General features: G+C 36.3%; 1 protein-coding gene across 4 annotated transcripts in view; it reads right to left on the reverse strand.

Annotated features, from left to right (window-relative positions):
- The window catches only part of LOC106947881 (rho guanine nucleotide exchange factor 10-like protein), a 122,690-nt gene that overhangs the window by 39,474 nt on the left and 56,163 nt on the right, over window positions 1-27,053 (reverse strand). For all 4 annotated transcript variants that reach the window (XM_015033183.1, XM_015033185.1, XM_015033182.1 and 1 more), the window contains 2 exons: window positions 13,712-13,812; window positions 4,143-4,264 (listed from right to left, as the gene is read on the reverse strand). In XM_015033183.1, the coding sequence (XP_014888669.1) occupies window positions 4,143-4,264; window positions 13,712-13,812 (223 nt within the window). The remainder of the gene's footprint in view (window positions 1-4,142; window positions 4,265-13,711; window positions 13,813-27,053) is intronic.

Raw genomic sequence — 27,053 nt, forward strand, 5'->3', positions numbered from 1 at the left:
AAAAAGGATAAAACGCTGAAGTATAGAACACCATAATCTAACACGACTAATGGAACTCAAACTGATCTCGAATTGACAGCCAATTAAAGAAAAAGTTTTCAGGAGAGATTTAAAAGACTGTACAGACACTGCAGCATGAATATCAAGAGGCAACTTGTTCCAGAGTCTGGTGGTTGCAACTGCAAAAGCTTGATCCCCACTGTGCTTTAATTTGGCCATCGGCTACACTAACAGCGCCTGGCTAGAAGATCTAAAAACTATTTTTGACTGTAAAAGATAAGGAGAACAGTTAAATAATTAGGTTGCAAACCATAAAAAATTTAAGAAGTGAGTAAAAGAATCTTAAAATCAATACGGCAATGAAAAGGCAGCCAGTGTAGATCTGCTAAGGCTGGATTTGGCCATTCTTTCTGGTACCTGTTAAAAGACAAGCAGCAGAACGGTACACTAACCGCAGACGATAGCCGTTTGCCACACAAAAAAGGAATAAGCAGCACAAAAGTACCAAGATGCATTAAACTGTTTTTACTTTTTAATTTGCCAAGCTCTTCAGTGGTATGCTCAGGTGCTTCATTTATTTACTATTAGAGCTGGGAATTTAAGAAGATCATCAGAGGCTGCAATGTCCCCCTGGCTTGAAAGATATTAATTGATTTGGCTCTGCACTCAGTCACATGTAACAGCCTTTTGGCAGAACTTCTGGATGCCAGAATCTGGTGGGAAAACCCTCTCTACCATGTCAAAACTTGACTTTTTGCTCTTCCAGCTGTTGTTTCACCTGACTTTGCTCAGTCCTCCATATGGCTAGCAGAGTACAGGTTAATGCATAGGTCTTAATCAAATGATGGGACATTGATTAACACATCGGGGTTCAACTGCCATTGAGATAATTGCATTATCACTTTATAGCATCCTCCCCAGTAGACATGGTAATTCAACTTCCCCTTTGAAGCCCCATGTCTACAAAAGAGGTCCAAATATTCTCTTTTAGCTCTAAAAAAATATATTTAAAACTAACTTTACTGACTCCTAAAACCCTTTAAGTATATACCTTGCTTGCTCTGACCATTTAATCTGTTGGAAGATTTTCTGTCTTAACAGCTTGTATTGATCAAAATTCGTCAGGTAGCAACTTGAAGAAATGTTCTTGTGTAACCTTGTAACTCCAACAGTCTATGCATTTTTGAGTGAGACCATCAGTGAGATGGTGCATTTTAGTGGGCTTTGATTGCATTCAATAGGAAGTGAGTGTGTAAAATGGCACTCTATAATCTCTTTTGATGCAATCTCTCACTATAAGAAAAAGAAATCTGTCATAACTGTGGACTAATGGCGTGTTCAGAAGTAGAGTTCATGTCAGTGAAAGTCAAATTGCTTTGACAGATTTATCCAATGTAATCCAATTTCAGGCTCTTTGCCTCATAAACACTGACAGTTTAGAAATACCAGGGAATGAAAACATGCACAGCTACAACACATTTAAACATCTAAGAAACAAGCGGTGATTTGAAATCATTATTTCAATTCATAAACGCAGCAAAATAATCCAGGTGAGAGCTTAATTTGGTTTATCTTTTGTTACATAGATTTATTGGTATCATTGCTGCTCACTGCATTGCATTGCTGGTTTCCCGGTTAGAGGATTAAATTAGTCTTCTAATCTTTTAGTCATCCAGAACATGCAAATTGGTTTTCCTTCATAAAAATATAATAGATTTGTTAGGAAAGTAGAGAGATATTGCCAATGTGTGTATTCTAACAGCATGTGGACATACAACAAAAATAACAAAATTGTGAACTCATCAAGTTATAGAAGAGAAGGAATATAGTAACAGCTGTTTTGTAAGGAGATGCCACATGCAAACACAATATGTGTATGTAGCAGAACATATAATACTAAGAATAATATTTTTTTTTTCCAGTGGTCCTAATCCTCTTTATTATACAGAGTGGCTAAAATCATAAAATAAATCTCCATTAAATTACAGCTGTGTGAACACATGCAAGGTTGGTGTCAAAAATCAGAGGGCAATAGGCAGACTAGTTAAAGATAACTGAACCGCAAAAGGATCTCAACTTATTGCAGTGAAGGTATGCAAAATACATTCTCTGAAAGCAATGCATCAAACCTTGAAGTAGACAGGCTACATCAGGAAGAGACCACCCAATCTGTCACTCTCAATATCTGACGACAGGGAAAAAAGGCTAAATTTCACACATGCTCACCAAAATTTGGATTGCAACAAACTGGAAAAGGTTTCCTGGTCAAATGATTCTTCATTTCAGCTGTAATCTTCAAATTGCAGGGTCAGAATTTAATGGAAACTGCATTAGAGCTGGGAGTATTGATCTAAATATTGACACCATCGACACCAAGGTGAGAACTGGTATTGATCTGATACTAGTGTGATGAGACTGAATGCAGTTTCTCCCCCATATGTCCAGTAAATTACTGGAATTTACTCACATAGTTCATGCCAGCACATATGCAGGAATGACAATACCACATATCCAGAGTTTACACTTTTAATTTAAAAGCAGAATTTTATATCTTTTTAATGTATTAATATGGCAGAATGTGATTATGCATTTGTGCTGAATAAAGAGGAGAAAATAGTATTCCTATTTAGGTGACAAGCAGATTACAGTCAAAGACTTCAGTAAAAAGGTCATTATTTTATTTATTTTCTGCTACATTGTGTAATATTACAGTTGGTTAATAATAAAAAACAAACAGACACAAATTTTACTACAATCTTTGCCCTGTATTTTATCATAATCAGATAACTGAAGTCAAGTCACCAAATTATGCAATGATAATTACATTTCAAGAAAAAAAAAAAAAAAACACTTGTGTCAGAATTGTTATTAGTGATGCTAGCCCCTGTATTTACACGCTTTGATACCTCCTGCCTTGTAAAGGTTTGCACTGATGGCTGTGTCCTGCTGGGTCATGCACTCTTGTACATGCCATGTACCCCAGTGGCCTCTGCAGGAATCACATCTCAGCCAATAGAGCTTTGGGTTGTGGTGAAATGAAAGATTGTTATAATCAGTGTGAAGTTGACAAATCTACAGCAAATGTGATAATAGCTAATGATGTCTGAGCTGAACTGAAATGTATGATGGTTCCACAAAAATATGCACTGAATTTTGAGTGTATGCCACAAAGAACTGCGCCAAACTCAGTCCTAGGAACTTGTAATTATATATATCTTTTTTTTTCTGAAGCAAAATTTACCAAAATAAACTCACACTCGCCCCATCTTAATTTTAGCTGTTGAACTAACCTTGATTAAATTTAAATGCGTACTTTCACAATTTCCAGATTACAATTAGCAGGCTCCCAGCATGCAATGATTAAATAAACAGTGGCTTAAATCTACACAGCCTGAAATAAAGTCTAAAAAAATCCACCACCTGAGATCTAAAGAGCTTCAGGCTTCCAGTGGGTGGCTATTTTTTCCTTTATCCAACAATGAAAAGATAGCTCAGTATGACACCATGGACAAAAGCCAAAAAAAAAAAATAATTAACAAGCCACAGAAAAGGAAAGTCTTCTTTTCATAAATCCTTTAACAGGTGAACATAAAATGTACCTGGCAAATATTTTATGAATGGGTAAAAAATTTACTGTTTGGAGGTCAAAAGTGTTACAACTGTGTTTTGGTGAACGTGGTAACAACAGACAAACATATTTTGAAAATATTTGTTCATTCTAAATCTTGCTGAGACATTAAATCTCTAATCCTAAAAATGTTCTTCAGGTGATAGAAGGCCAACTTTGTACCAGTCTTTCTGTGGCTCTGAAGGTTCAGGTCAGAGTTCGTCACTACCCCCAGATTTCGGGCCTCATTGCAGGTTGTTAGTAGTAAAACCTGAAGCTGTGCTTTGACTCTAGTTTGTTCCTCTTTAGGTCCAAAGATAACTTCAGATAACTTATACTACAATATAATTTTTAATTTTATATGGTCACTTTGTCATTGCAGTGATTTATACAATCTCACAAATTTCAGTAAGTGGTGAAATTTTGCACAAGATTTACAAAAAGACAATGAATCAGTGAGTGAGTGAGTGAGTGAGTGAGTGAGTGAGTGAGTGAGTGAGTGAGTGAGTGAGTGAGTGAGTGAGTGAAAATTTACCTTTCTTTCTGGTGACTTTGTAGCAAAGACAGGCATGTGACAGGCAAGCAGTGGGCAGGAAAATGGTACTATTGTTTTCCCTTCATCTTCTCCATATAACCAACCTCGGGAATTTTCCTCTCCTGAAACAAGCAAACAAACAAATTAAAGTTTTTCTCCACTCATCACACAGCCTTGGTGTTTATTTCACCAATTCATATTGCCCATATTAGCAACCGTAAACTTTCTATCTCTGTCATAAGCCGAATAAATAGTCAAACATTTTCAGATGTATGTCAACTATGTTGTTAGTATTTGAAAATAATCGCATAACTTTCTCATTGCTGGATATGTTAGCCTGCATTTTATCTACACTGAAAGAACGTCCCAAATTTTGTTTAATAATGTCTGCTCACTACAAAGTTTCATCCTCACATATACTTCGCCGCTCTACACACATTTCACCGAAGCCCCTCTTTAGTGCACATTTATCATTGTATAATTAACTCTTTTTATTTATTCATTCCACATCCCGTAAATGGCATGGAATGACATTCTGCATGAGAGTCAGAAAATTACCTGGAAGCAGGAAAATTTTTGATTTACAGCAATTCTAAGCTGTGTAGTCTACGTTAAATAAATTATTTTTAAGTACAGGTGTGATGTTCCAACAGTCTCTGAGAAACCATCCGCCAAGACACAAAACGATTTGAGGTCACATATATGAAAGGTTAGTGCATGAAGCCCTGAAACATTCTCTAGACATGTGGGCGGTCATAATCATATGCCACACAGGGTCTACATGGGTTAATTGAGGGCAAACTGCAGCAGAAGTGACACCAAGGCCAGTAGATTATTTTACCGCAGAGTAATTATCAACTTTCTTCATTAGCTTTAATAAACTTCTGTTCAGATGTACTGGCTATGTGTGTTGAGTCTGTCAGAGTACACACAAAGAGAAGCTTTGAAATAAACTCCAAATGAATATAAATAAATATTAATCTTTACTGCACTGCAAGGAGAAAGGTAAAAGTGAAATAAATTATAAACACAGACTTTAGCTGCAAAACAGTACAAGTATAAAATATGGACACCACCCACTATCTCGCAAGTGGCAGTAGGGATTTAAACATTCATTTGCAAATTCATATCTGTTTAGTTATATGTATAAGCATAAGAAATTAATCAAAAACTGCTGCTGGATTTATTTCTCGAAGAAGTATTTATCTTTAGGCATATCTGTTTCATAAAATTGCATTGTTCCACACTATGCAAGTTTAAGGTTAATGTTTTCTGGCAGCTAATTTTCCATCAACTGAACAGATACTTCATTTATTAATTTTATTTGTTGTAACAACGTAGAAACAATGCTGTGACTAATGGTTGTTGTTGGATTAATCACTGATACAGTGCATGTGCTTCTATATGTATAATTCAGTTGGCAGATATGTTATTATCCAAGCAGCCAGCCAACTTCAATGCCTCTAATTGCACAAGTCTAACTAAAAATACACACTGTGAGTTTCACTCCTTGAATGCATTAACAGATTGTCTAGTATGTCATTCTCAAGTAAAGTCTGTTTGCCAAGACTTTCATCCAGACCAGCAGCCATTAAAGAGAATATGAGGCTCGTAACAAGGTAAAAAAATCAAAAAAGACAAAAATGTTAAACTGAATGAAAGGTTGTATAGAAAGGGAAGGCTAGATACTCTTCACTCCTCACTTATAACTGAAAAACATCTTCGTTAAAGAAACAAACCAGTATCAATATTTATTTTAATTTAAGATGTAAGCAATAAATCCATGCCTACAGTAGGCACATAAAATGCAATGAAAGAAGGTCTGCATCTTTTCAGTGTTTTATATACTTCCGCACAAAATGTGAAATTTAAACTTGGTGTTTACATTATTCTGGTCAATTAGTGCAAGTGTTTCATAAATCATGATATCATGAGGATAAAAGGTTTGTGTCTTGCTTTTCAGCAGTTTTGAAAGATATGCCGTCTTAGTTGAATGACACTCTAGCATTGCATTCTTACACATTCGACACTGTAGCATACATAATTTGATCGCCAAAAAAAGCCAATCTCTAATGAACTTTTGTAAAAAAAAAAATAAAAAAATATTGAAAAATTTTTACTGTTAGACAATCAACACAGCTTCTACTCAGTTATTATTGTAATTAACCTTACTTAATCCCAAGCTACACTATGAAGACACTCTGCACTGGTAAAGATTCTTACACCTCGACATGCTGAATGCTTGAAACAAAGCAAATTGGATGCTTTGACCTCCAATCTGATTGATTTAAGTCATAATTATCTTACACTTGGGAGGCATTCAAAGCATAAAATGTACACCATGTGATGAAATGAAGGTGATACTTAAAATGAAAGAAAAAGTAACATCTAGCAAACCATAAATGTTATAAAGACCTACAACAAATATTTGCCCCCGTTTGTAATTCATGCTGGTAAAATCAAGCAATGATGGTACAAGTTTAAGTTTCACAGGAGGTGTGCGAAGAGGAATGCTTTGCTCTTTAAGAAAAGCATGAAGGGCAAGCTAAAATTTGCTAGAACGAACAAACACCAAGAAAATTACTTCTGGAATAATGGTTTTTAGACAGATGAGTTTGAAACCTAATTATTCGGATAGCAGAATACATGACAAGTTCTTTAAGCCAGAGCAATGTTATCCTATGCTAATTGTTCAACTAACTGGAGTTAACTAACCATGAAGCCCAGCAGTTTTACTCTCACAAGTATTGTGGTTTTTGCCAATATGCTCCACTTGAATTTTTATTAAAAGTCTGTTATAAACTGCTTTAGGTTTACTTTAAAGGAAATATACACAAATATTAAATACGGGAAAAAGACAATAAAAGAAAGAGAGACAGGGATGGCAATAAGTTAAAATGGATAAAGGGGTATGGGAGAGAAAGAAGGAAAAAGGGTTAGGGTTAGGCTAAATAAAACCCATAAATAGACAAAGAAGAGAGACAGTTATGAAAGTATGTTATAAAACATAACACAAAGTCTATGTGTTTTTAATACCCAGATTAAAAATTCTGATTTAAAGAACAGCAAAAAAATAAATAAATAAATGTGACTGTGCATATCTAAAATCAACAAATATACTCTGTTAAAGATGATTGTGAAAACCATTACTACAAATTCTGATTTTTGTATTTTAGTGAATGAAACAATAAATAATGTTTGGTAACTAACAATTTTGTTCTTTTTCCATACTCATCCAGACACAGAGAATAATAGAGGTAAGTCGTATATTTTTCAAGACTGAACCTTGCCGTTTAGTGAATCAACACAGTTACAGAATATAAACATTCATTAAACCGACTTCAAGATGTTATTGTAGACAGATTTGTCAAAATCAAAACTTAAGCATAATATCACCGAAAATAGTTTTTAAAATTTCCATTGTTTTGGTATCACATATGTTTTTATGTTTTTATGACTTGTTGATTTGAAGCAATAAATTTCAATTTAAAGATTCCAGAAACTAAAGCTGTAGATCTACAGACGCCCAGCATCTCTTAAAAAGGTGGTGGGAATGAACACTTACAGGGAAGACTTAGTCTCTCAGTTTTGTTATTCCAATCATGCCTTTGTTTCAAGTCTTTTGCTGATTAATTTGATTAATTTGCAGGGCATGGTGCTATATCAGCCCTGGTGACACAAAGGGCAAAGATATAGCCTAATTAAATACAGCAGCGCAATTGATATTTCTCATGGATTAATGCAAGTGTGGGATCTGTTAATTAAATCTGAGATAATGTTTACTCATCATAAACATTTCGCATGTTTGAGCACAGCGAGATACGGAGATAATCTTTGCAGTCTGACAGATTAATTTCAGAGCTAACAGAAATAATTCCAGTGAAGGAGTTTAGAGCTGACTTTCTTCTATATTTGTGCTATAGGTGTTCAAATGAACATATTTTTTATGTTCCTAATAAAGTGAACAAAATAAAAAGACAAGGTTAACACATTAGGTGTGGCTCATTTTGTTTAATAGAGACAGCATGTGAATCTGTGTGCTGATAAATTAAATCTACTTGATCACCCATGCAGCAGGTTATTTTTTATTCCTTTTCTTCATCTTCTGTTCAGTCAACATGGCATAGGCTCACAGTGGATCGAGAAGGTGTGCCAAAATGTGTGTTAGTTCCTCTAAACCACACTCCACTCATACTGATACATAAGAGAAAAAAAAAACAAAACAAAAAAAACAAGTTCTTCACTCTTAGCAATGTAACCGCAGGCAACGGCCTCCTGCTCTGTCTTTCTTCCCTAAAGCGGGACTGAGGGACTGATTGCTTGTCTCAATCATCCTTTTAGTCCTACTCCCCCTGTCACCAACCACCTCTTCCTACTCTCCACATGTTCGCGCAGACACACAAAACACATAATCATGCACACCCTCAACATCCCCCTCTCCCTGCCCTCGTTCATTCTTCTCATTCTGTCTCCTGCGCCTCAGCAACAATCTCTCATGATTTGACGGGCTCTTCTTCTTCTTGTGAGAGCCATCAAAGTCTGACGCTTTAACCCTTTCTGAAAGAGCCGACTCTGAATGGTAGAAAACAATTAATTCTGCACTGAGGAAGCCCATTAATTAGGCAATGCTTTTGGCCATTTCATGAAAACCCTTCAGAAACAGCAGGGCCACTCAGATAGACTTAAAGAATGCAGTAGCACACCAGGTTTCTAATAGACCCAGCGGGTCCTGGCAAGGAAGCACTATGGGGTAATTCTCACTTTCTATTTCAAGGCTTTATAACTACTGTGCAGGCCTTCATAAAGTGACATGTGTTGTTTACGGGAGAAGCATAACATTAGCCTTGGCTTCTATACCACATTGCGTAAATCCCCCATCCACTAACAAGGCCTGTAACAGACCTAACTAATAATACAGAACGCATAAATGCCATTAAAAGCTAACGATATTCACAGATGTGGTAGAGAGAACTCTTCCAATGAGCGATGTAGGCTATGCTTCCTCTAATTGGAGGTAACAGGATAAACACTAGTGTGGCGATGGGTCGGGAGAAAATGAGTTTCACAATATTTAATTACTCACTAAATCATGCATGATAACATTTGCCGCTTGTGTTGTCCAATATTCAGGGACATTCCAGAGCAAGACAGCCATTTCAGACTAAACAACACCATGGTTCGGTGAGTTTAAAATGCTGATTCAACTGTAGGTCTCCCTTTGAACAGAGGACAGACCTGCCTACGACTACAACGACGAGGGAGCCCCTGTGATGCTACACCATCCGTGAAATTAAATCAACAACTCCTTCATTGTAATTACCTTTGGTGGATTGGGAAGGCAAAGTGTTGGTGTAAAACAATTAACATGTAATTGTCATCCTGACCAGGTTGGTGGTGATATCGATTCCCAAGAGAGTCAATGAAACCCATCTTGCCACCCGCTTCTATTAGATTTGTTTTTATCTAAGTGATGGATAAAGCAGTAGTTCCTCAAAGGGCCAAAATGGAGGTTCATTCATAAACAACTGTGTGATTAAGGCCTACTCATTCTGAATTTTCTACTACATTAAATTAGTTTTCTCACAATTTTTTCAAACAAGAATAATGCAGTTTAATTGGTATCTGTCATGCATTAATAACATAATAAAACTGACTTTGCAAGTCATAACTATGTTACTTTGTAAAGTGAACCGATCAAAAGCTGGGAGTTAATACACTCAATCTGTCAACAATCAAAATAATAATTTTTCTAAGCTTTTTATCGATATGTCTCTGACATATCAAAGGAATCAGAACATTTATGTGTAATTCTTAGAACTAGAATATATTTAAAATCAATGTCAGCAAGAGTTTATTTGAGAATCAAATATATAAACATTGTTAAGTGTCCTCTTAAGCCTAAAGAAAATTATGTTTTAAGAGTTTAAATTTTAGATTTTAAGTTCTAGTACCGATGAGGGAGAAAATAACCTCAGAAGGGAATGATAACAAAGTTGAGACGATCAGCTTCCAGCACCAAACCTTCATGACACAATTGAAAATGAGTGCCTAAGTCTGTTGGTGAGAAATTGTTGCCCTTGCCAAATGTCATTCTTATCAAGTACAAATTCATGACTGAGCAAAAGCTAACTGGATATCTTAAAACACAATAATATTAACAGTGCAAACAATTGAAAGAAAGGACTTTGTACAATTAGGTAATTTTATCTAAATATTTGAACCCTTTCTTACACAAAGAAAACTGTGTTTTCTGCTGCCTGATTTATGCTCAGGAAATGTTGGTAAATAATTCCAGTAACCTGTGTGTTACATAATTCTGCATAATAATTACTTTATATATAAGTAATGTTTATTCACATTTAAGCAGGTGGGTAATCTATGTGATATTCAATGGACACTTGAATATTACAGAAATTAATGTGTAATGTTGTTTTTATACAATCAATGTAAAGAATTACTTGGCAAAAAAAAAAAAGTTTTTATTTTCAGTGACATGGCTGCATAGCAATGATATGCAAGTAACTTCTACTTTCAAAAAAAAAACAAAAAAAAAAACGAGAGTTTGCAAAAATGTGCCCAGCATCTGAGAAGTAGAACAACCAAGTCTCATGAGTCATGCAAAACAAAAAATATTCCAAATGTAGTTCTTTATGAATAAATAATATTATTCTGACATGGAAACATGAATTTAGCTAAACTCTCAGACATAAAGAGAACAATCCTTTAAAACAATGGCACAAATTTAGAGACATGCTGTCAGTCACTGACAGAAAAGATGGATTCCATCCCAGGCTCTCTGTGATTTTCTTGCCATAACTCTATGATGTCAGTGCATTTCACTCTACTATGCTAATGCATTTTTAATGAAATCTTGTATTTATTGTTGTTGTAGTAGAGGACAGGATTCACTTGCTCTGGCTAAATGTGTCAACCTCATATGTGTCAATGGAAAACACACACATGCAATAAAAAAAATGGTAGCAAAAGTTATCAGAAAACTCTCAAATGGATTGAGGGCCATGTTGGGAAACGACTGGTCTAGAAAAAGCACTGGAAGAACACAAGCAATAGGATTTCATGATAAATGCAGACAGCCTCTTAAAACAAAGTGAATAAATATGATAGAAAAGAGCTGCATTTACATTTTATTAGCATTTTATCCAATGTGCTGACTGGCAGTGTGTTTTCCACAACCAAAAAAATGCAATAAAGAAATAAAATTCGATCCATGTTTGTTATTCTCTGCTGAAGTGAACACCAAATAAACTTTGCTTACTGAATTAATTCAGACTCACTGAGTTGAAAGGCAAATTTTACATCATATTTTTCTTTCTTTCTTCCCATGCAAATTTGTATTTACCTTTTATGGTCTACCCCCAAAAATATTGATATAACACATGTTTCTTATTAGAGATAGATAAGGATAATTTGCTGTATCTTGCCTTGAATATCACTAGAGTGTCCACACAGCTGCCAAATGGGAGGAAGCTGCATGCAGTAACTATGCAGCTTTCCTCATCAGTACGCCTGCTGTGTTGCTGATAAAGGTGTGAGGAACAGGGAAAAGCTGGCGATGCTGCGCTTCACTGCAGCCTCAGCCTCCTCTGCTCCTCAACTGACGTCTTTGATGTCACTCTGTCAAGCGCAATTGGAGTGTCTACAGATACGCCACATGCCCCATACACCTCTATACCCCAAACTGTGACAGGTGGGCCTGCAGTACAGTCAAGGAATCTGGTGTGCGTGTTATATATTTATTGTTACATAGACCTTTCAAATACTCTTAAAACAAACCGCCAGGAAAATCTCTGCTAAGCACAAAACCTTTTAGACTTACGGTTGACCTGTTATCCCAACTAGTTTGGCACAGTCATTGAGAAGACTGGAAAGCACTTTGCTTATGAATGTAGCATGTTACTTCCTTTAAAAAAAAAATGTTTCAAACAAATTAACTGGAAAAGACGCATGCCAGGAGGATTAAATTAGATTGTATGCTGCTTTATCGTATATTTTATTCAGAGATTACTAGCTTGTCCAACAATTGTACTCAAGAGCGAGCAGTATTTCTCCAATGTATTGCTATTCATGTAGAAGTAAGACTAAACAAAAGTAGTGAGTAGTAACCGTTTGATCATAACATCTTATTTCATTCAAACGAATCATTTGAGAACACAATGTAATCAAACAGATAAAAATATAAAGCTATGTTTAAATTGTGATACTTTAGAGATTGAGAAAAAATGTCAAAACTAATATCATCATTACAAAAAAAAACAACTAATTCAGATCAAAGAACTCACTACCCACCTCTTCTCCTGCTACCAACTAAACCAGTCTAGAAAGTAAAAACAGTCAGGTAAAAGTGAAAAAAAGGATTGACACTGTAAACTACATACAAAAAGTAGATATTCAGAATAAATACAGGCATCTTTCAATAGACTTACATAGAAACTGTTTTATGTTTTTAGCAGCAAAGCTACATCCAATTTCAATATACACAACCTGCTAATAATCCAAGTAACATGTTTGGTATTAAATCAATCCTAAAAAGAAAGTATGCATATAATTAGTCTAAGATGATTAGCTGTTCTTTCATGCAATAATGCTTTCATACAGCAACTCACAACAAGCAGAAGCTCTTTAAAACTGAGAACCTCAGCTGCATGGTTAATTTATTCATTGCTGAACAAGAGAATCAAATGAGCAGAAATAAGTTTGAGAGAATTTAAATATGCATTGCTAACATATGCTAAAGCATAGTTGACATAATAAGAAGAAGGGACAGAGGGGCAAAGTACATTAAATATGCATGCAGCAATAGACAAACATACATAAATGTAGTGCTGTCTATAATACCTGTACTACATGTACCATCTGTTTGTAACAACTGGATCACAGTAAACATTAATGAACTCCTGATGAGCACGTTGTGAACTGCATGGTCAGACTTGTTTCAGCGAGGTAAAGGGTTAGAGGACAGAGGTTAGGAAGAGATAAAAAATGAAACAGGTCTTGTGGTCCCTGCTGAGACAGGTCTGGGGATATGCTTGTTGTTATTTTGCCAGTGGTGAAGGTTGACCGCTGACAGGTCTCCATAACAAAATGTTCAGAAAGGAATTTCAAAACAAGGTTCACCAGCGAACACAGTACAACTTTTTCAGTAACTTTAAATCCTTTTGTTCTTTAGTGGAATTTGGCTTCATAATAAGTTTTTTTTTTTCTATTTAAAAAATTCCACATGGAGAATTGGAAAATAAATAATTAATAATGTTATCTATGTTTTAGTTTTCCTCAGTACATAACCTTTCAGTGACCTAGTTAGTAAGGTTTTTATTTTATCCCTGATTACATAAATTGCAACAGCAGTTGTGCATTTCACTAACATGGTGTGAAGAAAACAGTGATAATGTATCCAAGCATTTGTTGAACACACTGTCGGTGCTTTCATTGCATTGCATCATCCTATTTAAGAAGAAATGACACAGTGATCTTCTTGGTGAGTGTGTTGATGTGGATGTGTGTGTGTGTGTGTGTGTGTGTGAGTCTGTAAGTATCTCATGTGTGCTTACTTAGTGCAATCTTGGCCAAGTGCAGTCGGTTGACCCAGGAGATCTTACTAAGAGGGTTGGGGGTGTTGAAGACCACCATGAAACTAACTGGACGGCCAGACCTAAAGAAAAAACACACATGCACAGACAAACACAGACAAATAGATCAATATACAAAAACAGTTACAATGGGTTAACTTATGTTGAATTCTATATATACTTTATTTCAAGGTTTACCTTTACCAAAATCAGAAAAGTACAGAATTAGATCTTGATATGACTTTAATAAGCTAAATCCAAAGACAACGAATCAGAGAAAAGAAGACTTGAGTGGAGCAGACAGTGTTTCATTTCATGGAAATTTAAGTTTAATACAGTAAGATTTTATGTGAGAGCAGCTTTTTCCTTGAAGAACTACAGTCATTCACCTCAGTGTACAGGCGCACTATGCTTTCAGCCTCCACATAAATATTCAAAGCATGCTCTGATGATCGCATAGCCTGGTCACAGTAAATCGCTTATAGGTGGGCACAAGCACTCAAAGAAGGAAAAAAAAAAAAAAAGCCACTAATGTGTGGGCTTTGCTGGCACAACCAGTGGCAGGCTCTGATCAGTTACAGCCTTTTGGAGCCAAATCAAGCTTTGGCACAGTTGGAGACCAGAGCTCAGATGTGTGAAAGAAAGAACAAAAGCAGAACTAAAGAATTTCAAAATGATAGAGACTCCACAACTAATGAAGTCTTTGAAATGAACCTCACCAAAGCACATTTACATACATTTACAATTAAATGTGATTGTTATACCTAGAAAGTCATTTTGCTCAAATCTTTTGAATTGGGATTTTCTTAAGCAAAAGTTACTTTTAACCTTACAGAGACTTTCACAGAGTTTAAACAAAAGACAAGAGCATAAACACTGAAAACATAATTGGGAATGAATGAGTTTATTGTCCTGTGATACGATACATGAATAAATAAACATTTACTGTGAAACTGGGTCACTATTGGAATCCATTACACATTTTCTGAATTAAAAATAACTGCATTTTCCAACCCTCACAAGAGGTTGAAGCCAGAGTGGAGGAGACTGAATCCTAATAAAACACGTAGGGTTCAATCTTTTTTCAACTCAATGTCAACGTGTCCTTGAGGATGAATCAAAACATCCCTACTACGCATTCTCAAATAATTAGTGAGTTGTCCAAAATTTAAAAATTATTCAAATGACACAGATTGCAATTATATGAAAGATGGACAATTTAATGTTTTAGGAGAAGAACAAACATTATGTAATGCTTTAAAACAAGCAACAAAAATCTCAGATAAAGGTGTGGGTGATATGTTCGTGTATCCCATTTGCCATATTTTGATTAAGGTGCCTTTCAAGCTTGTAGGCAGTGAGAATTTGATATTCAGAACACATTGGTTTAAGGAATGATTACACACCATCTTGATAAATCTTGATCTAATATAGTCATTGATTTTATTTGAGAAAAAGTTTTAAATTTACTGAAGAAATTCATATTGTGTCATACACAATTTAAATTTGTATTGTTCACAGCCATTCACCATTGTTAAATGTTTTGTTTTTTTTAAATAGCCCTTTGTTTTTGCATAACTTTACATTTGTTTGCTCAGGGCCTTTTAGCATACCAAAACCCTACATTAGTAAAACTATTTGAATTTTGCCCCAGTCACTGTAAGGTAATTTAGATGTGAAATATGTGGTAAACAAATACATTTATTTAAAAAAAAGGGATGCTAATATGGTTTTGCTTTGCAGCTACAAAACAAAAGAAATGATACAATGAAGACAAATGAGCCATAGAAAAACAGCAGGTTATTCATATCTGAATCTGAACAAGGTGTCAAACAATGACTTGCAACTCAAACTACCCAACTACAGCAGCAGAGAGCAGGTGAAGGGTGATCTTCACAGATCCACTCTGAAGTCTAACTATCCATTGGCCGTCAGCAAGAAAATGTAATTATATCAGTAGCAAAATGGCTGGAAAATTATAATTAGTGTTTAGGTGTTGTTAATGTCTTCAAATAAAACATTAAGCTCTTGATATTTTCAAATTTCCTCCCAACTTTAAACATTTTTCTAACTCCAAAAGGCCTTCTGGGAGAAAACCTGGAACACACAGTTATGAATGTCAGCATATGTTGATTCTAAGAAAAGTAATACAAATATCTACAAACTTTACTCTTTTATCTATGCATATTACTCTCACAAATAACAGAAAGGATGTTGACACAACTTTGTGTGTTTTGGGAGCAGTGATGGTTGTTTCTTCTTACAACTGCTGGTTGTAAGGACCATGATGCTCCTTTGTGCATTTAAAATAGAACAGGTCATTCGTTCTGCAATAGCGTAATGCAAGGGGTTAGAAAATTTTTAAAAAACTTTCTTTAATGTGTCAGTCATTATAATTATAATAATTATTATTATTAATAGTAATTTATATAATAATAATTTATAATAATTAATAGTAAATAGAGTAATTTCTATATATATATATATATATATATATATATATATTCACAACTATTAAGAACTATGGAACTGTTTTTTTACTATTTCTCTATCTCACCTTCTCACTCAAAAAATACTCAAAGGGTTAAAATAGAGAGTATTACCTTAAATAGTGTATAATAAACTTACTACCTTCATATCAGAATAATTGATTTTCTTTATTTCTTCTAATTGTTCACTTTCACAGGCTTTATTACCAGGCTGTAGTGAGACATCTTGCTTAATTTTTTGTTGGTGAGTCACCAATCAATCAATCAATCAATCAATCAATCAATCAATCAAATTTTATTTGTATAGCACATCTCAGCAGCAAGGCATTTCAAGGTGCTTTACATAATTAAAGAAAAAAAAATAAGAACAGCATGTGACATTGAATAAACAGTAAGAAAGAAAAAGAGATTTTGAAAAAAAAGAAAAAGATTAAAAAAAGATTTAAAAAAGATAAAAACATATTTTTGTTACAGAATTTAACCGCCTGTCGTCGCCGGACTCCGGCATCCGTTTAACACGGGTATTATCCAGGCCCCGTTGCCTGACAGGACGGAATTTGCAGATTTTTAGTCAAAACGCCACTTAACAAGGATTCTCACACCTCAGAGTTTTCTGACACCAGTTACTACTAGCTCCTTGATTTTCACTACATTGATCTGGAGGTGGTTCTACTGGAACCAGTCCACATATCCTGTGTCCACTCTGCACTGCAAATCATCCTCACTATGAACTATGGCATAATCATCTGAAGATGGTGAGTCTGTAGTATTGGGGGTAGAACTCTGCGAGGACCCACTCTGCAAACCAACATATTGAACACACTGTTCTGCACCCTCGTACTTTGGGACACCAGTGAGGCAGCTTAGCATCCACTGACACAGATTATGTTTCATTCTTTAGGAAAATGTACCTGTTTTTCAGTGCAGGAGAGGCATCATCCACTCCATTGTCAGACTGGCAGACAAACTGGTGGATGTTTTTGCTGTGATACCACAAAGAAGGTCTTTCATAGCTCCAGGCTCATATTACACTTGTGTTCCATAATGCCACAAAGTTGGTCTGTACAGCACCTCAGGACACTATGCATTTTCCATCTGGACCTGCAGCTTCTCACACCTTGATCTTTACAGCTTGTACCTCATACATAGAGCTGAGAGGGAGCGGTTGTGGAGTGGGGCTCTGTGTTTTGGAGATGTAGCGTTTGAAGCAGAGAGAGTGGTGGGTGACTAAGAGCTGGAAGGTGTGAAAGGTAAAGCAGACAGATACTGAAAAGGCAGGGATGGCTGGACTGGAGGATGGGTAGTTTTCTGATTAAACCCTTTGAAGAACTGATTCAGATCATTCACCCATCTTTCATAACACATGGACATAGAGTTGGTTTGGTATGAAATCAATTTCTGGCTCAACTAATCCCCATTCATTGCTTCATCCTAACAACTACTAGCATTGTCCCCTTACCAGTGCAACCTTGGTAGCTAAGTGTCCAGAGTGTCCCCATCTGTCTTACACAAACACAGCAAAAGTTCCTCTCCGTCATTGTGTTGACCCAAAGAAATGAAAACATCCATAGTTAAGAGTCTCTCTGTGATGAGCATGGTTCGCCACGTTTCGGTCAGAATCTAGCTGATTTCCCAGCAGTTCCTCTGATGACAGGTAAGCGCCACTAGATCAACCAGCATGTTTCACACTTCCCATGACGAACGGAATAACAGGCCTGAACCTTCTTCCCCTGCTGAAACACCCAGAGTCAGCATGGGTCCCGTGTCTCTTTATCTTCAGCTCGTGGGTAATATCGAAGGCTTGTGGGGAAACGGCACAGCTGCGGCACAGAAAGCTAACAGCTGATCCCTGGTATGAACAATGTAGCTGTTCTTGTGGCCCTCTGAATACAATGCAGCTGAGAGAAAAATGAAACACAAGATTGTCCAAAAAACCATCCGCTCCATTGTGGGTCCAAACAAAGGTGGAGAGAAAGAAACGTGCATAAATATGGGAGCTGTTTTAGAGACTGCTGGCTCAAGGTACAACATAATAATATTTAAAAAAGACCCAAACAAATCAGACTGGAAATGGAGACACATGTAGATGTATCTAAATACAACAGAATATCATTAGAATTATTATTATTACTTTTTAAAGAAATTAACTTTTAGAGCATTAATGTTATTTAATTTCTATGTTATGGCCTGCATTCACATATGGACTTCAGAAGTAAGCTCTGTATTACTGCCCTATAGCCGCCAAGATCTGTTGGCATTTTCTCACTGAAAGGAGCGTAAGCCACAAAAAACCATATAAATTAATGAAGCTTCCTGTTCACATAAAAATATTAATCTAAAGTTGAGTTTCAGGAATAAAATACATATTTTCAGCAATGGCTTAAGATTATGAAGAAAACCCCATTAAAAAGTTTGGGAGAAATTAACAAGAAATTAACAAGAAGTGACTACTGTCAGACATCAAAGCAGCCAGGTTGAGTGGGCACATGGCTCATTACCCGACTGGAACCCAGAACGGAATTGGCAGGAACACCAGAGGTGTCCATCACCTCCAGGGCAGTCACTCAACATAGTAAGAACAGAAATTCTACCAAATACAGGTGTTCACTTTGACATTTGGCTGTCTTTGTCACCTGCTTAGTCCATTTTTTTTTTAGCTTGGAGCTTGAACTCATTGTATTGTCTTTGTCTGTTTTTTTTTCTCTTCCCCCCCATTTCTGTTGACCTAAAATAAGATTCTACTGTAAGTCTAAAGGGAGACTAGCATTACAACCTCAAAATTAGAAAGAACTCAATGTCTAGTGATTCAGAAAAGCTTGTCTTGTCTAGATTTATCAAGCTTTCTCATAACTAGAAGTAGTTTCCCTGATCGAAGTTGTGCTGTCTTTTTGAAAGCATTGAGTAGCTATCAAAAGAAATAGCCTTTTCCCAGCTACCTGTGAATTGTACACCAATTCTGCTGTTATTAGAAGGAGACAAAAAGAAAAGGAGGAAGAGAGTGTGTGAAAAAGGTGGATGCAGGGACAGACACACACGAGGAAGCCAATTTCACTCTTAAGCATTATTAGGAAGTAATTGAGTGGAGAAGTGAACGAAATCAGAAATTCTTTTCTGCCATACCTAGTAGTGCTTTGTCCAAACTATTTTAAAAATGCATATAGCAAGAAGGAGAGGGACATATGCAAAATGGGAACAAAGCAAAGACATATCTGACATGTTGAAAAAGTTGAATTTTCTCACTGAGGTGTTACTCAGTTACTCATTCTTAAACATAGCATGTGCAATTTGCCAAAGAAAGAGGGAGAGACGGGGCGTGAAAAGCTCCTTGCTTTTCACTTCTGTTGATTCTTTAGGTAGTACTTCATGCACACACAGCATCAAACATGCTAAACTGAGAGCAGTTTCCATTTCTCTCCGCTGCCCAGTGACTGACAGCCGCAGTGCAGGTGTGCTGCGCGGCCAGAATAGAGAACGAGCTCACGCGTGCCGGCAGAGGGGACACCGGGAGAGCTAGGAGTGTAAGGAGAGTCAAAAGGGGAATAGGACTGAGAGAAAGCAGAGCAAAGCGAGGAGCAAAGGGAGAAGATGACCCAGTGATTTAAGGGGGCAGGTCAGCTGTGACAGTAATGCACAAGAACGGGACAAATGCAGATGTGAGTGTTAGTGGCACTTCACCTTCATCCTCCTGAAACCCAGTGTGCCGGATAGAAACTCGGATTTGCAGTTGAGAAATCTTAAATGATTCTAAATTTGTAAAATGCTAAAGCTGCTGCAACCTCTGTCACCATATTTGTTAGTCTTGACTCACTGTATTATGCCTGACCAGAATCATTGCGTGGAGAAAAGAGACAAAGTGAGACAATATTTTTGTTTTTGGTATTTACAAACGTTTATCAATGTTCAGACAGACAAAAGAGCCTGTAGCGTTATATTTAGAGGGCAATGTTCCCATCTGAAATAATTCCAAAAGGCTGCAGAAATTAATACAATATTAATACTCAAGCACATTAATTAATACAACATTAATACTCAAGCACAGTTATTTTGGGGTTCATCTCCATGGCTGGGAATACAATAAAACGGCATTTGAAAGTAACTAATTGGATCTAGTATTATAACTATGGCTTAAAATAATAAACAGGAAAAAAACAAATCATGATTTTGTTGCATTAATTAGCTTTTTTTTTTTAACCTGAAGCACAATATGTGTTGTATCCCAACTGTCTGTGACTGCATGCTTGAAAAAGCATTTGGAAAAGTTAAAGTGAATCTAAGAAAATAATTTCAGAGTATCATTTAAAAAATACACTGAAAGGTAATATTTGGTACCAAAAAACACCCCAAATAAAACAATAACAAAAAATGAACAAGCCTTAAAAAACAATCATTTGAATTCCTCTCTCAGACCGCAACCCAACTTCCTCCATTATTATTATTATTATTATTATTATTATAGACACAGTTATGATTACAGACGCTCTCAGTGAGTGCGTCTGTAATCGCTGTCCTGCAACAACCGAGCTTCAACCAACGCAATAACCAAACCCTTACAAGTTAATCTTGTTGGTTGATTACATGCTAACAAAGCAATACATAAAGCAACAACAACAAAATATTTTCAATTGAAAAATAGCATCTAAGAAAATCATTTCAAGGGAAATGTTATTGGTGGCTATATTGGTGATGTTACTGTGCCTTCCTGACTAAGGCAATAATGAGCATCTCCCAACATCACTGGTGCTCACCTTGTCCATGCCAGTGTAAGATGGTGATTATTCTAAGAAATACTTCCTGGCCACAGAAGCTTAACTTAGGACTGGGGAGAAGGATTTTCCCACAACCCTTACAAATCTCACAAGCATACAGCAAGTTCAAAAGGCAAAACTCTCCGGAATAAATTTAGGTGAGAATAATATCCTTGCCATGGTGTCTATATTTATAATAAAAACTAGTTAAGGATTAAAAAAAAGCAGCAATCTACAGGAAATATATCTGAAGAGTAAAGGAAAGATCTTTGGACCAGGTCATCAAAGCCAAGCACTTAAGACAAGGACCTCTGACAATGTTGGTAAAGGAAGACACAATGACGAGATAAAAGTCATCATAGCTTGAAGGAGCACAAAATTTTGATTATGATTATTATTTTCTTAATATTGTACCATTTTCTTTTGATTTTTACCCAATAAACTAAATTACCTAAATATAATTTATCCCATTCTTGAGTTGTGGTCAAGGGCCAACCAAAATCATTCCAATGGCAACGACCATCCCTGGCTTAAGATATACAATTGATTTAAAAATCATCTTCTTTAAACTTTTGGCTTTTAAAGAAGAAGTGATTTTGGGTACATTAGTTCTACAAAAGGATGCGTTTTAGATTATGTCATGTATATGTGTGTACTTAAATGGTAAAGTTTTACATTTTTTGAGAAAAGTTAAAGACCACAATTTTTACATAGCAAAACACAAGAATTGTTTAAATAAGGAAATATCTACCTCCATTTTCATAATTAACGTAGCATTAAAACAATTAATAAAGATATGCCAGAAGAGAAATAAAATTGTAAGTGAAAAAACACATTTCAGGAACTGAATTTGAGAACCAGGCCAGTACCATCGAAAAAATGGTTGGAATGATGCTGAGTAAAGACAATGTGCAACCACAGTGGGAACCCATTGTTGTTTGCCTCCAAGTGTGATTGTGTCAACATGTAGGAATGTGAAAAGGAAAAAAAAAAGAAGAAAAAAGTTATCAAGCTGTCCCTGGACAAACACAGAGGAGTGGAGGATGTGGGGTGGAAGGTGGTGGAATCAAATTCCACATTTACCACCCCCCCAAAAAAGAAAAAGAAAAAAGCTTTTATAGAATGACAAAGAAATAGAAAACAGAATACGATTCATATGCCCATTATGCATTATGCCCAATTTTACAGATGTTGATAAAGTAATGAAAATAATCCACAAACAGTAAACTTAATTTTGATTAGTTGGTTTATGCTGCAAGCTGTATACCAGGAAATACTAGATCAAGCTTTGGCCTCGTACACAGCTGTTGCTATTGTTTTTATTTTATTTTGCTATGCAATATATTTTTGATTAACTCTGCCTTCTGTTTAATTCAAAGAGCGAACTTCTGTGAGCCACATGTACAAAGTCAAACATCCCCTCCTTGCTTTTGGAGGAGGGCAATTACATATTTATATTTGAATGAATAATAAGTAATTTTTTGTTTACTGTGATTAGCTGCAGACATTTTCTTCACTTTGATAGGCAATCACATCTACATGTTTGACTAAGTGTTGCTTTTTTTTGCCTTGATTAGCCATGATTGGTATTAAATGTGAACACCTTTGACAATTACCTTTATGCAATTATTCACTCCTTTGTCCGTTATGTGTAAATCGTACTCAGACTAACACTGTTTCAGTTCAAGCTTTTCTTCAAACCATGCAAAGCATTGTGGGATGATTTGGGCTTGATGCATCAAATTCAGGATTACAAACACACACTGGCTCAAAAATAGCTGTAGCTTCCACTGACCCAGTGACAGGAGCTCTCCTTGGTGCTGAAATGTGAAATCTGTATTGCCTAGCAGTCACTATTGTAGGAAGATTCCCTCCAAGCAAAAAATAATAGCCAATTGTGTATTATTATGTACGGGAGGGTGAAACAAATAGCCTTTAAAATTTGATTCATAATCCTTAAATTACCACACTGATTCATTTATTAATCTGGAGTAGCAAAATTAACACCCAGGCTCTAATATTTTGCTGTTTTAACAATCTTAGTCACAAATACTGTAAATAGCAATATTGTTTTTGAGCAACAAGAATCGCTGCGGTCGACTACATCAGCAGTAAATAGCTATGTTTTCAATACTTTAACATTTAGCTAATTTTAGCTTAGCTCCACTTAGCATTAAGAAAAGACATTTAAAACATTTTAGGGATATTTTACTACATAGTGGCTTATTGGCATGAAAGAAAAGTAAAAAAAATACCCATATTTTTGTAAGGAGATAATTTCAACCTTACAAAACTACCTGTGATTAAAACACTCTCTGGAGTGAAGTTTTAACAGTCTGAACTCTAGTTAGCGCATCTTACTCCATTGGAATTGGCTCTAAACACCATACATAATACACAACACCACCACATGCACAATAAAAATGCATAATTTTATCAACTTCATGGAGGTGTAAATTTTAAAACTGAGTCAGGATAAAACATTGCAAGAGTAAACCAAATGAAATGCGTATGGTAAACATATGTCAATACCTGAATAGGGAAAATATATATATTTTTTAACTTTTGTCATACTAGTCTGCTCTGCACCAAGTCAGCTCAGATATGATTACAGTGTCAGTAGGCTCCATGCTTTGCACCTATTTAAGATCAGCTTATCATAACAAAGGAAACACAGAGGTGTATGGTAATTGATGCAATTAAAACAACCTGCTTGGGTTGCTTTTAATCAGAGGCAAAGGTCAGTTGAATAAATTACACAATGGACATAAGAAAAGGGAGCAGTACATTATTAATGTGTAGAACTGCACAGGATGCACAGGATTCCATTAACATAAGCAGGTCACATATTACTCAAGACGAAGACCCTGACTCCTGAAAAACTAAACATTTTGTCCCCAACAGTGTCCACCAAACATCTCTCTGCATGTATATACTCATCTCCCCACTTTGCTAATCACACTTTTATACATTAACACAACCAACATGAGTGATTGGAGCAAGCATCACTTCTAAAATAACTCCACAAAGCTTGATACCCCTGCAAAACAGATTCTCTGAGCATCTGTTCCAATCTCTGCATGGCTACAAACAAAGACTCAAATTTGTCTGCTGTCAAATAACAGCAGACAAATTTCTTCTGCTGTTCTTTTTTTATTTATTTATTTATTTTTTGTCACTATAAAACAAGCACAATCGAAATGATTTTAACTATAACCCAACTTATAAAAATACCCTGCTATTTTAAGAACCGCATTGCTACATAGGCACAATTTGGCACAATTTATTAAACATTTTCTGATTGGCTGAAAAGTCAGAATACAGCTTCTGTATAAATATATGGTCCATTGCTTCATATATAAAGATTCTGCAATCTTTAGTTTGCAGAATCTTTAGTTTATTATTCTGTCTAATAATGTTCTGACAATAGGATGCATTTTATATGTTTACTACACACTATTGCAGGTCATGAAAAATTACAATTAAAGTAACTCAGTTTAGATTTTTACTCAAACAGCCTAAATTAATTTTGCTTGTGTTTATATTTATCCAGATGACAAAATATTATAAAGTATTTTGTACCTACGTTTTTTACAGCTGGTAAACGTTCATGCGTCCTACTTCAAATAAAATCTATCCATAAGCATCACACATTCAATGGGGTTGTGAAAATGTATACTGTTTGTACAGTTAAGAGTTCAAAGCAAACTCCTTCAAAATAGCAATTAAAGCAGGGAAGTTATCCATAGTTTTCTATCTGAGTATAATCTTTGTGCAGTTTTTACAGTTTCCCAGATCTTATCAACAGAAAGCAATTTAACTGTAACTGGTGATGACTGATAAATGCAATATCTTTATACTCTTTCACACAAATCTGAATGTTTGACAGTGATTGAGAGCTGATTAGAATAGTTACAGGAAAAGTATATATATATATATATATATATATATATATATATATATATATATATATATATATATATATATATACATAAATTCAAAATTTAAACACAAATGGTCCGTAAGGAGTCAGAGCTTGACTTGTCTATCTGGATGAGTAAGGCAGTAAGGATGACTTGGGTAAGTATCAGTCTTCTAAGTATGAACAGACTTGTTGCCCTTACAATGGTAAGTCATCTGCAAATAATACACTCTTTTAAGCAAAAATGATAGGTCCCCTCATGAGCAGTCTGTGCTTGGAGATGGTTGGCAAAGAAAAAAGAAAATAAACAAATACATTTAGTTTAACTATAAAATTTGAACTCTATATCTGCTGCATGCCACAGCATGGTCCCCATATCGGGGCCTTTGGTTGCTCCTGCATATGCACCTAAAGTGGATGTTAATGAACTGCTGTCACACGTAGGAGGGTGCCTTTGAGGCAGCAGTCAGGATTCTCTCCACGTACTCGTCTGTTTGCAGTGTGGAGGCTGTGATGTGCTGCCTGACTGCAGAGACTTGCTCCCGGGCAGACAGGAGGGGACCAACTCAGTACAGGGGGTCCCTGCTGCGGTACCACTCTCTCACCAGCAGAGAAAAGGCTCAACACCAAATGCAGGCGTGTGGATGTATGTTTCTTAATGTGTGCCACTTTTATTGAAACATATGCTTGCTTAAGTGCACTTGCATTTGTCACCAGGAAGCTTGAGTGAAGATGTGTAACTCGCAAACACAGATGCTGGAAGTAATGTTGCACAAAGCTGATTAATTGTCAAATTAGTAGCAAAAGGAAGCAGGAAGAGAAAGAGAGAAAAAAAAATCTAACTTTTCCATAAACATGTTTATGAATGTGTTGGTGCGTTTGTGGAAGAATCTCAGCAGACAGAGTCTGGCCAGTACTGTTCCCTGCAATCTGCCACTATTACACCCTGGGTAGTGTCAAAATGATTTGAGCACCCGCTGTGCCACCTGTCACCCTGTGCCCCCAGGCTTATGGTGGTCCAACCGTCCAACACCGAGGCCCAACCTCAATTAGATTGCTATCACACAACCAAAATTTGACCCTGTTTGCCTTCAGGATATCTATCTCTCTTTCTCCCCACATCCCAGGACCATTTCCTTGCATGATTTAAGCCCAGGTCTTGGTCTACATTAGTGTTTTCAATTCTCTGCATGTTTTCGGTGTTCCCCTTCTACTGCACCCAACTTGAATAAGTGGGTGATTAACAGGCTTCTGCAGCACTTGGTGACATGAAGGAGCTAGTGCAATCATTTGAATCAGGTGTACTGGAGCAGAGACGTGTCTAAAACATGCAGGGCAGTGGACCCTGAGCACAGGAACTGAGAAACCCTGGCCTACATCATCTAAATCTTAAAGACAAATATATATAGCAGGCACCTATGCATGAGGTGGAAAATCTCCTTGTCAATGCAGTTTCTGACAACATTATCGCAAGAGTTCAGCAAATAGGTTACCTCTTTAAGGGGAATTTGGGGGCTCTGTTGTAAGCATGACATCTGGCTCCACCAAACATCTGAGTAAGCAGATTGGCCCTGCAGGCCTGGGGTGACAGCCGATGAGGAAGCTGGGAGATGTGGGAGAACTGATCTGAGCTGCTACTCTGCTCAAGCTGTCACTTTAACTTGGCTTGGCACAGTTTGATTCTCCCTGGCTCTGAAGCATTAGGCCCTCTACTTTGACTGCCACTGCCCTGCCGGCACCAAGCCAAGTCTTTCATGGAGGGGGTCGCTCATCACTTTCACTCTCTTTCTTCCTCTCCTCGTTCTGCTTATTCTGTCTCTGCAGGGCTCCAGCTTCTTTATCACAATCTTTCTCTTTCTGTCCCCCCCTGCTTGTTTCTTATCCAATTCCCAACAGAAGCCACAAAATTGGATCCATTATAATCTGCCATTATTTGCTATTCCCAGCAGCTCCTCTGTAACACTCTAAGCTACTCATACACTCTCTTCTTGCCATCTTTGTTGTTCTCTAAGTAGGTGTTCAGTCCTTCAGTAATCATGCCACCCACATAAATTCACCTCCATATTTTAAACTTCATGTATGACAGTGAAGCCACTTCAAGAGTCTGTTTGATTGCACATGTGAAACTGAGATAAACGAAGACTGCTTCTCTGATTAAACCCATGATC

Source organism: Poecilia latipinna, unplaced genomic scaffold, assembly GCF_001443285.1.
Source record: "Poecilia latipinna isolate Pla-1442-1.1 unplaced genomic scaffold, P_latipinna-1.0 Scaffold260, whole genome shotgun sequence".
In the NCBI taxonomy this organism is placed as follows: Eukaryota; Metazoa; Chordata; class Actinopteri; order Cyprinodontiformes; family Poeciliidae; genus Poecilia; species Poecilia latipinna.